General features: G+C 38.3%; 1 protein-coding gene across 1 annotated transcript in view; it reads right to left on the bottom strand.

Annotated features, from left to right (window-relative positions):
* The window catches only part of si:ch211-158d24.2 (multiple epidermal growth factor-like domains protein 9), a 45,025-nt gene that overhangs the window by 15,273 nt on the left and 11,650 nt on the right, over nt 1-18,102 (bottom strand). Inside the window, exons 3-4 of the mRNA XM_038704322.1 lie at nt 11,148-11,287; nt 5,547-5,696 (exon numbers count right to left, since the gene is read on the bottom strand). Of these exons, the coding sequence (XP_038560250.1) occupies nt 5,547-5,696; nt 11,148-11,287 (290 nt within the window). The remainder of the gene's footprint in view (nt 1-5,546; nt 5,697-11,147; nt 11,288-18,102) is intronic.

The raw sequence follows: 18,102 nt of genomic DNA, 5'->3' as shown, positions 1-18,102 counted from the left end.
TACAAAGTCAGCCTACTATCACCTGAAGAATATATCAAGGATTAAAGGATTTATGTCTCAGCAAGACCTGGAATAACTTATCCATACATTTATCTTAAGTCGACTCGACTACTGTAACAGTGTCCTTACAGGGCTCCCTAAGAAATCCATCAGACAGCTGCAGCTGATTCAGAACGCTGCTGCTCGAGTCCTCACTAAGACCAAAAAGGTGGATTACATCATTCCAGTTCTGAGGTCTTTACACTGGCTTCCTGTATGTCAAAGAATTGATTTCAAAATCCTGCTGTTAGTTTATAAAGCACTAAATGGTTTAGGGCCAAATACATTTCCGATTCTGATTTCTGTCCCCAGAGTCAAAACTAAACAAGGAGAAGCAGCGTTCAGTTATTATGCTCCGTATATCTGAAACAAACTCTCAGATAACTGCAGGTCTGCTGAAACTGTCAGTTCTTTTAAATTAAGACTGAAGACTTTTCTTTTTACCATAGCTTTTAATTAAATATTTAAGATTTTTCTTTTTGCCACTGGCTTTAACTAGTAGCTTGATAACTTACACTGCACTGTAACTTTTACTGTCGTGTTTTTCTTTGTTTTTAGCTTTTTACCACTGCTTTTAATTAAATATTTACACGGTGAGAAATGAGTAGGTAACTGAGTGAAAAGATAATGAGAGTGAGATTGAACAGAGTGAAGGAAGTGGTCTTAAATCTCGCGCCCGAGTGATTTGCAGGAACCTCTGTCCACCTGTAAACGTGCAGGTGGGTCCAGAGTATAACTGGATCAAAGTGGCCTGCGGACAGACATGTCCTGGTTTCTCTGTAGGGTTGAGGGTTTTTGGAGTTTCAGTGGACCCAAAGATTGCTATGGACCAGAGTACAGACTACCTAGAGAGTAGATTAAGTTTACTTCTCTGTTTATTCTCTTCTCAGAATAATTGTAACTCAATTATTTGCTTAACCCCTCAACCTGTTTTTATTTTCCATTTAACTCTTTTAACCCTGATTTTACACTGCACTGTAACTTTTATTATATTTTAATGTGTATTTTTTCAATTTCCCTATGTTGCTTTTAAACTTTGTTATATTTCCCTGTTGCTTTTATGTTTTATGTAAAGCAGTTTGAATTACTTGTTGTTGAAATGTGCTATACAAATAAACTTGCCTTGCCTGATTTAGCATCAGTTTGAAAGCAAAAACACAAACTATAATAAAAAAAAAACAAAATGTAAATACATTCAGGCGTCAAGGGGTTAAGTTCCAGTCATTGAGGAGTTACAGAAGCCTGTATGTAACACAATATAGCAGGTATAAAAATACAATATATATAGGTAACATTTACAAAGCTTTCAAAAAAACATCTATATGACATCTATAATACTATGTTCTGAAAAGTTTGCAAGAAATGCTTAATGTATAGCTCAATCTGCATTACATAAGTAACAGGTCTCTACAGACCTAAGGCATGTAGAAATGTTTTAACTCTACAGACTATCACTGATTTAACATTTGGATTGTTTACTTTGATTTGTATACCTGAAACAAACCTGGAAACCGACACGAGTTTCTAAACTTAAAAATAAAGGCATCCATCCAGAGTAGACCAGATGTCTTTCTCCCTAGCCATCTTCTCTAGCTCCACCTGGGGGATCTCAAGGTGCGCCCAGGCTGTGGATATTGTATGTTGTTTATCATTTTTGCTTTTTATATCATTCATACATACATACACACACACACACACACACACACACACTTATGTTTACCACTTGTATGTAAACAATGGTTTTATGTGTATTTTTATACACACACATATATATTTTCTATCTTTGTTGACCTTGTTTTTAGATGTCTGTCTATTTTGGTCTTCCTGTAAATTGTTATTGGAACTGTGTGCAACACTGACAGCAAACCTGAGTCAAATTCCTTGTAAGTGTACACATGCATACCGATAATGCTGATTATGAAAATTAATTCCTGTTACCTAGCCTCCTCTACAGTTCTGTGGACCAATTGATGCTCTGCCTTTAGACTCCAGTCTTCACCACACCACAGTCCTCACTGTTGAATGATTTAGGCACAGATAACTGCCTTCCAATGGCCTAGATGTTGGTCTCTATCAAGTGTGGTCACATGACTGTGTTGTATTCCAGTACAGAGCAGACTGCTCCTGATAAGCTTGATTTAACCTCTGCTGGGGGTTCAAAGGCAGCATGCCTGCTGGGTTATATAACCAGGAGGAAACACGAGCTGCTCTGAACTGCACGGGGCCACCTAACCTGCTTGTTTATCATTGTCCCCCACTATGCTATGGCACACATAAAGAGTTGTCAGATACACTTAAAATGATAGATATAAAGAATAACTGAATGAGCCCAGACATCCCATACCACTGAGTAAAGATATAGTCATACATGGATGATTTAACATGTGTGACCCACATTCTGAACCTGTGCGTTGCTCCATTTTAAGTGTCAGAATGGAGGGATATTCATTTACGGCAACAGGCCTCATCAGCACATTCAGACAGCATCCATCCTCCAGCGTGGAGCCATGATACTGCATTGTGGCATCTTCTCATCTGTCACTGTTGCCAGGGTAACCTCTATTTGGAGGCTGCATCTCTTTCCAGCTCCAGGGTTTAGTCTAAAACATCCTCCACAGCCACACACAGATTATTAACACAAGAGCAACTCTCTGTGGACACGATCCTGAGCATATTTCTGATCATGTCCTGTCTAACGCAGCTCTTCCTCTCTAAACAGAGAACGTGATGCTGCCCATCCCCCTGTCCGTTGTTGCCTGACTGCCGCTGAAATGGCCCAGCTGTGCTCATGCTGTCCCAGCTCAGCACAGCCTGGTTTGCATCCTTTCCCCTCCCTCCCACATTGAGAATCCTCTGCTGCAGCCCCCTGGCATGGGCAAACATAACCTGACAGCCTAAGTGCAACTATACATGGCTGTTGCCATGCAGGCCGCCACCAAAGGGGGTGGGGTTGGAGGGGGAGAATGCATGGTAACACCGTCGATGACTGGTCCAGAAAGGGGGGAGGGCAAGGTGAGAGAATGTGATGAGAAATAACCATCGACTGTCTAAAAGAAGTGGATGTAGCCACTGTGACGCAGACCATTGGTTTGTGGACTACAGTTTTAAAACCTCGAGTTTGGCATTTTGGCTGTTGCCATCTTGTTTTTTTTTTGGAACTACAAGTGACCATATTCAGACAAAAGGGTGGAACTAGCACAACACACATTATGGTAGCGACTCGTCAATCACAAGGTAGCCACATCCTAAAGCATGTATATTGGACCGTATTCTACTAAATAAACACCATGCTGTGTTGAAGAAGAATTGAAACTAGGGGCTGAAACTTTAAACTCAATAGGAAATTGTTTACTGAGGGAATAAATCCAGTGAGAAGTAGGGTCATTTTCTCATACACTCCAATGCATTCAGACTTCTTTTTGCAACCAGTGGAGTTGCCCCCTGCTGGCCATTAGAACAAATGCAGATTTAAAGCACTTCTGCAGTGGCTTCACTTTTCAGACGCAGAGGTTGCCGCTTGGGAATAACTGAGTAGAGTGATGTAATGTTGAATGCTAACCACAATAGGCAGTTTGCAAAAAAGGGTTCAGGATCCATTTGACGTAGATAAGCTGTGATCTAAGTCACTGTGTTGATGAACTCAAACCATGAAAGGCTGATGACACGCAAAACATTGCGTAAAAAGGCTCCTGGCCATACTGTAATTAAGGTCTTGGAATTGGAGTTAATCTAATTTTGACTGATTACTGTGTTAGCACACTACACCAGTAAAACAATATTCCTTCCCATCTTTGGTGTCCTGTCTGCTAGCAGTATGAAAAGGTCTGCGTAAAGGTGGTTTAGGCATATGACAGTGACTGCAGTTCAATCCAGATCTCAACCCAGTAGAGACCTTTGGATGTGTTGTGTAAGTAGAACAGCAGCAGCCTGAAGGTGAAAGAAGTGGGGTCATACAGGAAGGTGACTGTTAATCCCAGACTGTCTGGAAGTAGAGATGGAAAGCACTCTAGTTTACAGTCCTAGAACTTTGGGAAATTATTTCTTACCAAGGTGAAAACAACCAACATTTTGTAAATGAATAGGAACACATTAAGCAAATATTCACTGATTTGTGTGGGGGGAGCTGTATGTATCCTGAGAGACAAAACCTTGGGCATAAAAGGTCATCACAGAACATGTTGCTGCTCATAAAGTGTGCTGTGAATGTGCAGAAGCAGTCAAAGCCAACCGAGATGTACACGTCGGCCTTTTTGGAAACATAGGCAACACAAAATCACAGTGAGTTTGGTCAGATTAGGGAGTGGCATACAGAATGAGTCAACACAGAATGTGAACTTGCACCTCTCTACGAGTAAATGAGGCTGGGACTAATGGCTGAATTTGGCAGGTTTTTTGTCTTTAGAAATTTAGAGAACAGATTTTTCCTACAAGTAAAATGTGTTTATTCATGAACTACTGATGTAGATTATTCTAAAAAGTAAGAAAGGTCACTCAGTTCACTAATGGAACTGAATTTAAATTTCAGTGCTGCTCACTGTCTGTTGCGGGACTAAGTAGGTAATACCTTAAATGTTGACATGTCACTCTAAACAAATGGGTTTAACCAACAACATACCTGGTTAACCTGACATAACCCCCTAACCTCTGAGTCTTTAGACTCTCACTATAAGGCGATGGACTAAACATTAAAGGAATAGTTTGATATTTAATCAACTGAAATGCTTATTTGTTTTCTGCCAGGGAGTTAAGACGGGATGCAGCAGGTTAGCTTAGCTTAGCAAAAATACTGGAAATGGACAAACAGCTACCCTGGCTGTGTCCAAAGATTCCAAAATAAAAACAAAAATGGAAGTGTGAGAACTTCATTGGCATTATACAGGGTGTTATGTGCCAGGGCATTTGTTGGCTAGGAACAACTTCCTGGAGCCGCCGGTAACTGCTTGGCAACTGTCCAAATGTCAAACTATTATTTTAACCAAATGAATGTTTTCTGATTAAAGTAATCATCCTTAAATTAATTTAAAATTCTTGCAATCTCTACAAAACACTTATGACATAAATCAGGTACTTTTAGTTTCATGAGAAACCCTACTAACATCCAGCTCACTCCCAAGTTCAACAAGTTAACTGTGGCATTAAAAATGTCACTACTTTCACTTTTTCTTTCACATCAAACTCACATTTCAGAACATACATGGCAGTTGGCAGTACTTGGCTTTATTAAGACCACAATTAGTTTGCTTTGCGCTATAAGTGGGGCTATGTGATTTTATGATAATATTTAAAAAATGTTCTAAGACATCCTCAATGTCAAGTTTTGGCGTGAGAATCCACAAAGATTTCTTTCAGTCAAATAAAGTAAATGGCAGTACTCTTATTCAGCACACGCACACACTATTAAGACAATGCTGACTTAATGGTGTTTATCTAGCCAGTGCAGAAAAACCTGCTTAATCACAAGGATAAGCTAATTGCCTAATGTGTGGTTGTGAGCAGCAGGGACTGACCGCTGTGACAGGTGCCGGTGGAGGTGGAGTTGGAGCAGGGACACGGTGCACAGGTTTCGGTCAGGGCAGTTCCAGGGCTGCGGTAGAAAGCAGGCTTACACTCATCACAGTTGGATCCCTGGGTGTTGCCCTCACAGTTCAGGCACACTCCTGGAGGACAGAACAAAGGTCACATGATTAGAGGGGTATTTCCTGGATCTGCACACTTCGGTCAACAAAAAAGAAGTGAGATAAGTTGGTTATATAATTCTCACTACCTTTTCAATCTCATGTTGGTCACTGCAAAATCAATCATCCAGTATGGGGTTTTGAAGTATTTGGACTTACAGCTTTTAGTTTGAGCTGATCTTCAGTTTCTTTCAACTGGATTTGAGCATTTCATACCAGAAACATTACAAAGTTGCAAATTGTATTCATATCACAGTACAAAATCCTCTATGTGGCAAGGCGTTCATCACTTTGACCTCAACAGGTTTTTTTTATATTTTACACATTCCATCTCACAGGAAAATTGTCTCAAGATATGGGTTTTCTATTGCTATAGTAGTACAAAGAGACATGTGATCAATCAATCAATCAAACCACATTATATCCATAATGTCAGAGGAGAATTGTACTGAGTGGACCAGATCTAATTTTAAAAGGCCAACTCCTGATCAAAATGTTTGTGTGCACTCCCTATATGCACACACTTTCCTGCTCGTTGTTTACCTAAAGATTTCTTACCCACTTAAAAACTTGCTTTTTATTATAACCTTTATTTAGTCTAGGAACAAACACAGACGTATCAAACCTTTCACATGTTGCAATGAAATGCTATTATTTCCATTTATATCAATCAGGCAAATATCAAATTATGATAAATGGGTTACTGTTTCAATAATAATAGAAGTATAGATACATTAGAAATGCTGTTTAAATATGTTTTATTGATGCACTATCCCTATTTAAAAATCATATTTAGCTTTCTTGATCAACTAAACCTCATAATAGATAATTAAGGTAGTTTATTTGTCATTATAACATAAGGTTGTATAACAAAAAGAAAGTCTTTGGTCCCTTCATGCTACACACACACACACACACACACACACGCACACACACACAGCATTTAATAGATAATTAAATGTATATTAAAATATGGATACATATAAAATAAAACAATAACATAATAATATACAGTTATTTAAATACATATATACATATACATAAAAACCCAGAACATTCTGCAGAGCATTTTTTGAATTAGCATCTGGCGTGAATGTAAACAGTAGCAACATGATGACAATATGATTTCATCTTCACAAATATATATATATATAATTACTATTTATTTACTATATAGTGTTTATTTGCATCTTTACTACAAAGAGCAGTTTTTTAAAATCTCTGCTTGATGTTTGATTGTAGTGTATTTTTAGGAGAATATTAATTGTAACTATGTTTAAAATAATCATTTAATCTGTATCTTTACAGATTAAATGATTATTTTAAACATATGTGGTCGGTGAAAGTTTTTTATTAGCCCTGAGTCTTGCCTGCAGAGCTTCCTCTCAGTCTGTATACATGCTCCAACAGTAAGGTAGGACAGTCTGTATGTCGCATGAGAGGTGAACCCGAAACTCACTGTTGGTGCATTCAAGGACACTCGGACATCGGAGATTAAAAGGTCAAAGTTAGGCCTGGCTGTATATATCAGATGAAGTTAGCATAGTCACTGCCATATTTTTAAATTACCTTGCAATACTGAATTGTGAGGATATTGTTTATTGTAATATTGTCATACATATTGAATATTAGCTTTTATGTATATTTAAGTTGATGATCTGAGTTTTATTTCATTACAGTCTTTAAAAAACAGACCTGTTACATATAACATGAACTGTTATTATTGTAAATATTTGTGAAGGTAATACCACTATTCTACTGTTTGTGGTTGAGCCTCTCTCTGTGGTTGAGTTGTTGTGCCTCCATGATCATGGAGGTTATGTAGACATGACTAAACCTGTCCACAGGCTGCCTTGCTTGCTATATTTTTGCGTAACAGTGGTTTTGAACCATGAGCTGGAAGCGTCTGCAGGCTCCACTTCCAACCATACATTAAACCTTTGTCAACAGAGGAGCTGATAATAAGTGAAATCAGCGTCTGAGTGTCACTGCAGCAAAGCCCACACATTACAGGCTCAACTGTCGGTTGAAGAGGGGTTTGGTCTGAAGAAAAGTGCTTACCTACACTAATTGTAGAGTCATGTTGAGAAACTTTAACATTGCTTTTGTTAAATAGTCGTTGGTTTTCTGAGTGAAATTAGGCTAAATTTAAGTTAATGCTTATTAGGCTAAATTGAAGCAACAAGAATTTAATGCATTTCCAACACCTTAAGTTTATAGACAGGTTTTAAATATGTGCACTCATGGTTCACTGGTGAATATCAAATCATAGAACTTGTGTTTTTGTGAAAATCTTTTTTTCTTTAATTCATCTTTGAATTATTTATAACCTGCGGCTTGCAGGGTTGTGGGGGTTGGGAGCCGATCCCGGCTTACATTGTTGAGAGGCAGGCCATACATGTTGGCCAGGTCGCCAGTTCACCACAGAGCTAACACAAAGAGAAACAACCATTGAACTCACATTCACACCTGAGGGCAATTTAGAGTCACCGGGACTGTGGGAGGAAGCTGGAGAATCCGGAGAAAATCCACGCTGACATGGGGAGAACATGCAAACTCCACACAGACAAGTCCCTGACCCAACCACAGACTCCCGGGCCGCCTTAACATATTATTTAAGTTTAAAAGAACAGGTCAGTGTGGGGACAATCTGCCTCTGTCCTGTAGGAAATGACAAGTCCATGTCCTGTTTATCTGAGGTCCACAGTGTTTGGGATACTGTATAATTTGCATTTGCACAATGTGCTCTTGTGTAAGCGGCCCTGGGGAGAGGCCAGGGTTGGTCTTTAGAGGGAGCTGTCAAATCTGAGCTATGTTAATCCACAGCACTGTGAACACTGAGCCCAGGACTACAGCACTCCATCTGCCCCTGCATTATAATGGAAGACATATGGCTTCCAAAACTAGCCCCCCTTCACCGTTCTTCCTGTCTGTCACTAGCTAGAGGTTTAGTCTCAGAGCCTGATTGCTGGGAGGTGAGCAGCAATCCTCCTTTACATGTGCTCAAGGACATAGAAGAGGATAAATCCATTTTAAATCCCACACAAATGAGACTGGAAAGTGGATTTGTGATATTCTACATCTTCAGCAACTTTCCTGGAGTTCTTTCTTACCAACTGAATATTACCCTTCTGTTGTTGTTCCACAGTCAATATTTACTTAGAGAAACTGGAGGGTTTGTGTACTGTCAAGTCTCTAATCAAACAAAGCAGGTTATCATCAGTGTATAGTACAGAGGTGTTAACCTGCACAAAGCTCAAGAGTTACATTTGTAGGGAACTTAATGAGAATTTCAGTGGCAAAGATTGGACTGATAACCTTCAACTTGCAAAGATACAGCTACTCCTTTCATTACAGACACCAATAGATCATTTATTATTACAAATTAAGCTTTTTTACACAAAAACATGTGAAGAGTTTATAAAATATAATGTTTTGTTTTAAATTAAACTCCCCAACAGTTTATACAAGTACAGCTCAAGTTGATTGACAGAACATGTATATAACTATTTTGATCATAAAGTAATTTAAGTAATTTTTTATGGTTTCAGCTTACATGCGAAGATTTGCTTTTCCTTAATTTTTTAAAATAATGTTGAGGTTTGGACTGTTTGCATTGGAAAGGTGTCACTTTAAACTCTGGAAAACTGTGATAGCATTTTTATCTATTTTCTGAATCTTTTTCACACCAAACCATCAATTTATTAATAGAGAAAATAATCAGCAGATAAATCCATAATGCAAACAATCACTAGTTGCAGTCCGATAAAACATTTTTTAGACTGAGCTCTACCTCAAAAACAGATTATTATTCCTCATTAATGCTTGAGGAATAATAATCTAATAATAGAATGTACACAGGCACTTTACTGCACAGAGTACTTTTACTTTTAACACTTTAAAATAGCTTTCCTGATTATACTTACATACTTTTATTTAACATTTTCAATGCAGTGCTTTACTTAAGTAACGGATCTGAATACTTGAGTTTAGATTTAGTTAGATAATTTTCACAACAGTCTATTTAAAACAGCAGATATTGACATTACATTCATTTGTACCCTACCCCACCCCTACGAATAATGGTCAGCCTGACCTACCTAAGCAGAATTGTAAGGTCTTTCATTTCGGACAGTGGTGGAGAAAAATCAGATTTTTTATTAAAGGTGACCTATTATACTGCATTTCTAGCCATATATTGTAGTTCTGTGATTCCTGCAAGGTAGGTAGAGTTCAAAAAATAATTTTCTGTCTTATACTGGTGCCTTCATGCAGGCTCTCATTTCACCCTGTCTGAAACAAGTTGTAGATGCTCCGGTCATTTTAAGCCCCCCTCCCCATTTTAAGCCCCCCTCCCCAAAAGCCCACTGATTGGCCAAGATCCTGAAGCATGGTTACCAGGCTGTTGTTGGCCCCAAAAAAAAGAAACCATATCCAATATTGTTTGGCATATTCTTCTTTAGGAAAACAAAACAAGCTTAATTTTCCTTCGCAACTGAGAAAGCACTTTCTTGGCGACATATTAAACAACTTCAACTTCAAAACTGGCACCATCCTGCACTGAGCAGTAAAGATAGACAGTCAGAGCATAGTGGTTGCCAGGAGTATGGGGCTGGGCGCAAATGACCATATATGGGAAACGGGCGCTGTATGACATCATATGGAGCTGAGAGTAGAAAAAACTGTTGAAAGTGGAGCATTCAGAACAGTGGGATATCTGAGGTTTTGGCTCACAGGGATCCCATTCAAATACTTTTACCTTATTATTTGAAGCTTTGGCCACGTCTAACATGAATATCTGGCATTGACAGAAAATACGGAAAAGTATAAAAGGTCACAGTAAATGTAACAACACCACAAAGTAAAAATACTCTGTTACAAATAGAAGACCTGCATTCTAAGAGTTGCAGTTTTTCTCCATTGTTTTGATAGATTGTCAGAAACACAAGCCCGGTTCTGAGAATAGGTGACACAAACAATAGATGCAGCACCAGCAAATGCATCCAAAAGGTGTTTTTAAAACTCTTATACTCTTACTCTCATACGACACATACTGGTGTATAAAAAGAAAATACTGTAACAAAAAATATCTCACTCAAACAAACTTCTTTTTAACACTTAGACCTACTGTAATTTAATGGAAGATAAACAATAACTCTCTAATTTTTTATTTTACTCACCATAAAACTAGCGTATCCCTATAAGCTTACAATGAGGACACAAAATGAAGGTAAAGTGTGTGACTCTTACAGGAAACTAACTGAAAAAAACTAAAAAGTCACTGCATCAAAGGTGACAAACAATGACTCACCCAAATACTTTTTTCTTTTAAGGGGGAAAACAGCAACCTTTCAGTAAAATGATACTATGCATACAATGATATATGATGCATCTATCTGACACCAACATTTACGGTGTCCTCAGCAGACTCACCGGACTGTGGATGGCAGTAGCTGGTGTGGTTGTGACATTGGCAGGGCCGGCAGCCAGTGCTGCTGAAGTGGAAGAAACCAGGGTGGCATTCATCACACTTGGGTCCATAAACTCCTGTCTTGCACACACATATCCCTGAGCTGTAAGGGGCAGAAAATAAGACAAGATCAATAGTGTACAAAGTCCCAGAAAGCATTCCATTTAATGTAGCAAAACACCAAGCCAGAGATGTGAAGGAAGCTGAGTGCGTTTGCTTTTTTGGATTGCAGTCATGACAGCTGATAGCCAGTCTGTTGTGGTGATTCCACACTTGACTTCCTGCAGGCATTCCCATTCATCCATCTGCTTTCTATAACTCTGCTCCAGGTATGGAGCCTGTGGAAAGAACCCTGAGTCACTTACAGTTCAGAGCCATCTACACCGGTCACACCAGTTTCTCAACTAACGTGTCTGATATGTTCTTCTGATTCTGAGAAGAGGGGTGTCAAACACCTCACTGCAAAAATCCAGTTTTTCCCCTTATGAGTTTCTTCAATATGTCATTTTGTTTGTCCGATTTCCTTCCAACGAAATCCCAGAAAAACATGATCTCACCTACCGCTAGTGTTAATCTAGCTATATAGATACTTTTGGTTTATAGTAGTAGTTTAGAATTCTAATCAGAAACAGCTTTATTGACAAGTGGATTTTACACACAGAGAATTTGCTTTTGACTAGATGCGTAGCAATATGCATAACCTTTAGAATTATAAACATGAATATAAATATGAAATAAACAAGATATACAAGTTCTAAAAGAGTAATAGAGACTATGCGCAAAGTAGCAGTTATTCACATGTGCATTGGGAGATATGTCTCTGAGATGTCTGCTACTACCTTGGTACAACAAACGTATTGAACAGCAATCACAACATTGAACATTTTTTAAAAATCTTGTAAGTGTGTTTTTCTAAAAACAAAGTTAAACATAGTATACTATAATATAATTCACAAATCTCACTGTGCACAGTTTTCATTAGTAATATACTATCAGTAGTATTAGTAAAACTTTCTATAGAAGAAATATACCCCATTAACAGAGCATACACCCTGAACAAATCAGATAGATGTCTGCTATCAAAAAAGCCACGGGGAAATCCAACTGAGAAGCACTGGAGCCAGACTACAGTCCTGATGGTGAAATGATGTAAACGTCTCAGTCTCTTCAACATGCCGACATAATCTCTGCTCCTCCCAACTGCAACTATGTAAGAAAGCAATCTGTGGAATTGGCTACAAACAGGGTCTTGCTCTTATAGTGATGGCAGCTGAATGGCACTGAAAATACTAGTAATAATCAGCCATCTGTCTCCCTTTCACATTAAAGCGACAGGAAGAAAGCAGCTCCAGTGATTTTAATTAGCAGCTCCAGTGATGTGTTGAGTGCTGTTGTAGCATTTATCTGATCCCTGATCAGTGCAACCATGGAATGATTCTGTATCTCTGAGGGAGCTGAGTGTCCACAAAGACAAGCAAAACTTTTGCCTTGTTTTTATGAGAGTCATTCAAGCGTGAGCGTCACTTTATTAGCTAGCTACCAAAACATTCTTGTAGTAAATATTTGTTACTTCCCCAACAGCTTCAGGTGCACTGTTAACACCCCATGGGCTAGAAAAGGGCCAACCCTGAGTAGCATGCAGTTCTGTGGCTAAATGTTAAAAAAACAACTGGATTTTATCCACATATGAAACGCTTGAAATGCCAAGTGTAAATTGGTCCATTGTTCCTTTATTATATTACTAAAGTTATAACACATCACAAAGACAGCTATGTGACCATACACAGTTATAAGAGGGGGCACTGAGAGGATAAATGGGGTGCGGAAGGCTTGGAGCAGCCCTGCAAGACCCTGAAGCAGAAGAATATCAAACTATGTTCTAGGTAATCTAGAAACATAAATCACAATTATTTAAAAAAATCTCGAGATTGTGTGTTTATTTTAAAAATCAGTATCTACTAGGGCTGGGCGATAAAACGATAACAATAATTACTGCAATATAATTTTTTTGAATAAATATAACAAATGTTCAATAAATGTTCATTATAATTAATTTGAATCACCAACAAATCAGCACTTTTCTATGAATATATTTATTTTGTTGAGGAAAAGGGACAGAAAAAAATATTTTACTCAATTCTACTCATGCATATTTTTATGTTGAAAAAAGATGTTACCATCTTCAACTATCATTATAATTATTTTGAATGTGAAACGATCCACTGTTTGGAGAGTGTTTGTCATATTCTGACCATAAAGAGTAGTTTAAAACCACAATTGATTGTCTACATCTTTCACTCAGCCTTTAATCTTAAAAGAAATAATGATTTGAAATGTATCGTAATAATTATCGATAGCGACTGAGAAATATTTTTGTAGTGATAACATTTTTGGCCAGCCCTAGTATCTGCCTCAAAAATCCAGTAGCGGTCAGGCTATAAACAGAACTAAATACAAGAAATTAGAGCACAGAGCATAAAAGCCTTTTACTAACTTCATGTGTTTTACATTAGTTAAATCCATTTACATTTGAGCTCTTCAAAAACAATGACTTTCATTTCTTCATATCTTTCCTAGGTCGGATGCATTCTCACCATCCTATGCAGCTGGCTGCTGAATAAATTATGTGCATGCTCATTTACGTTTTTAAGTGAGTGGCAGTACGAGATTTTATTTGTTCTTAGAAATATCCCCCAAGCCTCTGTGATCTCAAGGTAATTTCCTAGGAAAAATATAATGCTAAGTCAAGCCTGATCAGCCCTCAAACCCAGACAATGGACTCACAAACATAATCTGGGGACAATAACTTCAAAACAATTGGAGTAAATCAAGAGTGACTGGAAGCACTTTCCATGAGCATGTGCGTGGGTCTTCACACAAATGAAGCTTTGTTAAAACACTGCACTTAATGCAAATGAAGAGGCCCACAGGCCTGATGCTTAGTGGGGCGTGGGCACTGCTGAGGACAAGGCTGGGAGATCAACAGTCTTCACTCTTACGGCTAAAACACACTCTCACACAACAAGAACAAAAATTTCCTCATGCAGCATCATTAGCCTAATGCAAAGCAGCCAGAAAGATCATGCCCAACTGTCACAGAGAAAGTGAGCTGAATCTCTCTGATGACCTGACTCCGCCCATCAGGCTCCTGGAGGGAAAGGCCTGGGGCCAGTTCAATGTCACAACGTTTTGCATTGGTTTGTTACAGTTTCTGGACTGAATCTTATGTTTCCTTGAAATGGTGCGCAAAGTTGCGCAACGGGCTTCAAGGTATGTTTTCTCCCATTTGGTGGTTGTGTCAGAGGTGTTACCCAATCAGCAGCAGCACATACACTGTCATATTGAAAAGGCAGTAAAGGGCAGTATGCTTGCGTACACAACAGGGTATTTAAGGCACCACTGTTTTTGTTGAAATAAATTTTTTGTCGGGGCTGAATCATCAGACAGATACTTAAAAGCTGTGAACAAGCCTGTAGTGGGTAGGAAGGATCTAAATAACTCCATTTACATATTTTCAGCAAGGTCTCATTACAAAATGAGCAGCGATGTTATGAAAAAGACAACCTCTGGGAAAGGTCCATTTGAGTTTTTCAAGGCCTGTGATTGGTTGATTATCTATTCTACAAATCAAAATCTAAACATTAAAATCCTTCCGTTACATGTTTTTATATACATTTATATTCATCTTACAAACGGCACATGCCACTTGTGATGAGCTACAAAACATTGCTTATGTGACAAGAAAACAAAGAACCACGTGTGCCAGACAATAGACACTGCCATACACACGGCTTGGCTGAACCCAGTTACTGTGCTGTTTCTGCCAACAGCTCACACAGTCCAAAGACTGGCAGCATTACTGACAGCGATTGTGTCGCTGTCAGTAATGCTTACTTTTCTCTAGTACAACTCATCCACAATAAGCAGCATTTCAACACCAGGAGTAATGGTACATATGTTTTAAATTAATATCACAATATGAATATTTATCATGATAATGCCTAGAAAATGAAAGAAACTGTTGAAGGATAAAACTAATATATAAACATAAATCACAATTATTAAAAAAAATCTCAAGATTGTGTGTTTATTTTAAAAACTATATATATTTATTTATATTTAATTAACTGTATTGACTAATACAGTAAATTAAATCTGTGACAAATCTAGGTATTTCAACAGAAAAATAAAGGGCAAATATTTTGATTTTTTATTTTGAATTATCAGCCACCCGTTTACTGGTTACCAATTACCACCATTATTTATTCATCATTCTCTCATTCTCTATTTCAGAGCTGTTCATATTGTCATATTGTATATACTGAATATCAAATCCAACTACCTCAAGTACATAACACCTGCACATAAGATTTATTTGTTCCAGCACTATGCTCCATCGCACTGTGTACATGTATGTGCATGTATGTTTACGTGCACGTGTATATCTCATCCACCTCCAACATGTATATAATAATAATAATAATAATTTTATTTTCTCTTGCATCCTTTGCACTCTGATTATTGCATTATTGTCTCTCGGGCTCTATTGTTTTTGTTTATAAGTGTGTATATATGTGTTCTCTTTAATGTAGCCTGTGTCTGATTAGATTATTGTAATATTGTATAAGTAAGCACATCGTGAGCAATGTACAATCCAGAGTCAAATTCCTTGTATGTGTACACATACCTGCCAATAAAAGCTGGTTCTGAACTAATCATTAAAATAATTTCTTAAGCAAAATCGGCCAAAGATTTTCTAGTTCCAGCTTCTCAATATTCAGGATTTTTCTTTTCATGTGACAAGAAAAATATCTTTGAGTTTCAGACTGATTTTTTTGAACAAGAAATTTGAAGAAGTCATGCTGGACTACAGGAAGTTGTGACAAATAAATATTGTGATTATTACATTTTCTGACAGACAATTAATAGATTACTTGACAATATGATTGGCATATTAATCCATAATGATAATAGTTGCAGCCCTAGTTTATATAGTCCAATCGCCCAGCCCTGCCTTTCACTGCTCATCATCAGCTGATAAAAACTCCATGCACAGTAAAACCTGCTGTCCACACAGTTTTCCTGCCTGCAACATCTAGCATGCCGGTTAGGCCAGATTCTCTGTTGCCTTTCATTTATGTGCTTTTCCTTGTACAAAATACACCCTTTAACGTATAGTTACTTATCTCTGCAGTGACGTCATAAAATTGTTTGATTTGACTTAATTAAAGCATACTTTTTTCTAATTAGACGAATGAAAGAGGGGAAGAAAGAGAAAAATGTCTTCTTTCACATCAGGCTAACAAAATCAATACTCATAATGAAAGAGTTTCCAATGAGTTAACAAATGCTTCATATAACAACCATCCAATATGGTGTAAATCAGTTGGGCAATGCAGGAAATTAGCAAACACCTAATAAATCAAGCTGAACCAGTCCTTAATGCGCAGCCATGGCCTGTTCTCTGCTCTGACTGGCTGGCAGTCAGTCAGACACTGACATTTGGCAATGCAGCACAATCTGTCATGTTTGCATACCGAGCTTTCATCTTAGACTGTGAGCAACTCAAAATGAGACTGTCACTTAGAAATGTGTCATCTAATACTGTATGCAGCCTGCAGAGCCACCAGGTCCGCTGTTGCTGCAGTAGAGGGAGGACTGGAGAACAGATTGTTATTATATTATCATGGATGTAGGCCTTTGGAGATGATGCTTGTTAGATGGTGAAACCTCGTCCCTCAGTGATGAGTAATCCTGGTGTTAATTTCTGCCCTCTTTGGCCAGGAGGAGGGGGTTGTTATTGTTTTGGTGTGATTTCACCGCACTGTGCTGGCCCAGCCGCCCTGCGTCAGTTCTGCATGTTAAGTAGGTCAGTATTACATGGGCGACAAAGCTTAACCCCATTCTGCGGCTGCCGTGGTAACGCTGGCCATCGGCTGTAACATGTGTCGGATAAGAGAAGACAGTAGCAAACATCCTCTCTGCAACAGGGAAGTGACCACCACTTTAATTAACAATAGGTGAATGGTTGGAAAAAACAGGGAACTAAACTAAGCAGGTTTAGTTCACATCACACATCCTGATGAACACAGTATTGGGAAATACGTGTATTATTTTGTTACAGATTACAGTTTAATTATGCATACATTTTTGTGTTGGAAGTGTACGCTGATGTGACTGTAAATGACAAAGATCTATGTGACCTTCATCTCTCTGCATCCAGTACAAACTTAGCCTTGCTTAGCTCAGAGACTGAAGGCCAGGGGACGCTGCTAGCCTAACTCCATCATAAGTGGAAAAAACACCTTCCGGCAATTTCAAACCTGTCCGGTTCATGTGTTGTTATCTTGTTAGTGTGCTTTTCACAAATCCATTAAAGAGTCAGTTGGGTTTTGTTGACAGAGCTCAAACCCAGCAACCCTTCTGTGAGCAAAGAAACTTTGAGACTGTCACTGGGCAGAGCATTTGTTGGCCAATAAATAGATCCAGTGTTATCTATGTCTACACTCACAATGTCTAATTTTACATCTCTATTTATATACATATTCAATAGATATAATGTATCCAAATTCAATATAATCAATAAAAAAATGGAAATAAAGGATAAAATGTGAAAATCTAAAGCTTGAGAGTTGTTGACAAGCATTTTTAGAAGAGCTATTGTTTACAGGACGAGCAGGTCCGGTAGCTGACGAGCAGGTCCGATAGCTGACGAGCAGGTCCGATAGCTGACGAGCAGGTCCGATAGCTGACGAGCAGGTCCGATAGCCAACAAACACATCTTCCAAAATGTCAGACTACGCCTTTTAAGAGTCACTCCTCCAACACAAAACACACATACACACGTGTTCAATGGTAGTCAAAACATATGACTGAATAATCCCTCCAATGAATAGCTGAGAGGCATTTTAATCAAAG

This window comes from Micropterus salmoides, unplaced genomic scaffold, assembly GCF_014851395.1.
Source record: "Micropterus salmoides isolate LMB-PRFRI ecotype aquatic unplaced genomic scaffold, ASM1485139v1 Ms_hic_scaffold_7, whole genome shotgun sequence".
Lineage (NCBI taxonomy): Eukaryota > Metazoa > Chordata > Actinopteri > Centrarchiformes > Centrarchidae > Micropterus > Micropterus salmoides.
Note: the sequence above shows the minus strand (reverse complement) of the source record. Positions and strands in the feature narration are given on the sequence as shown.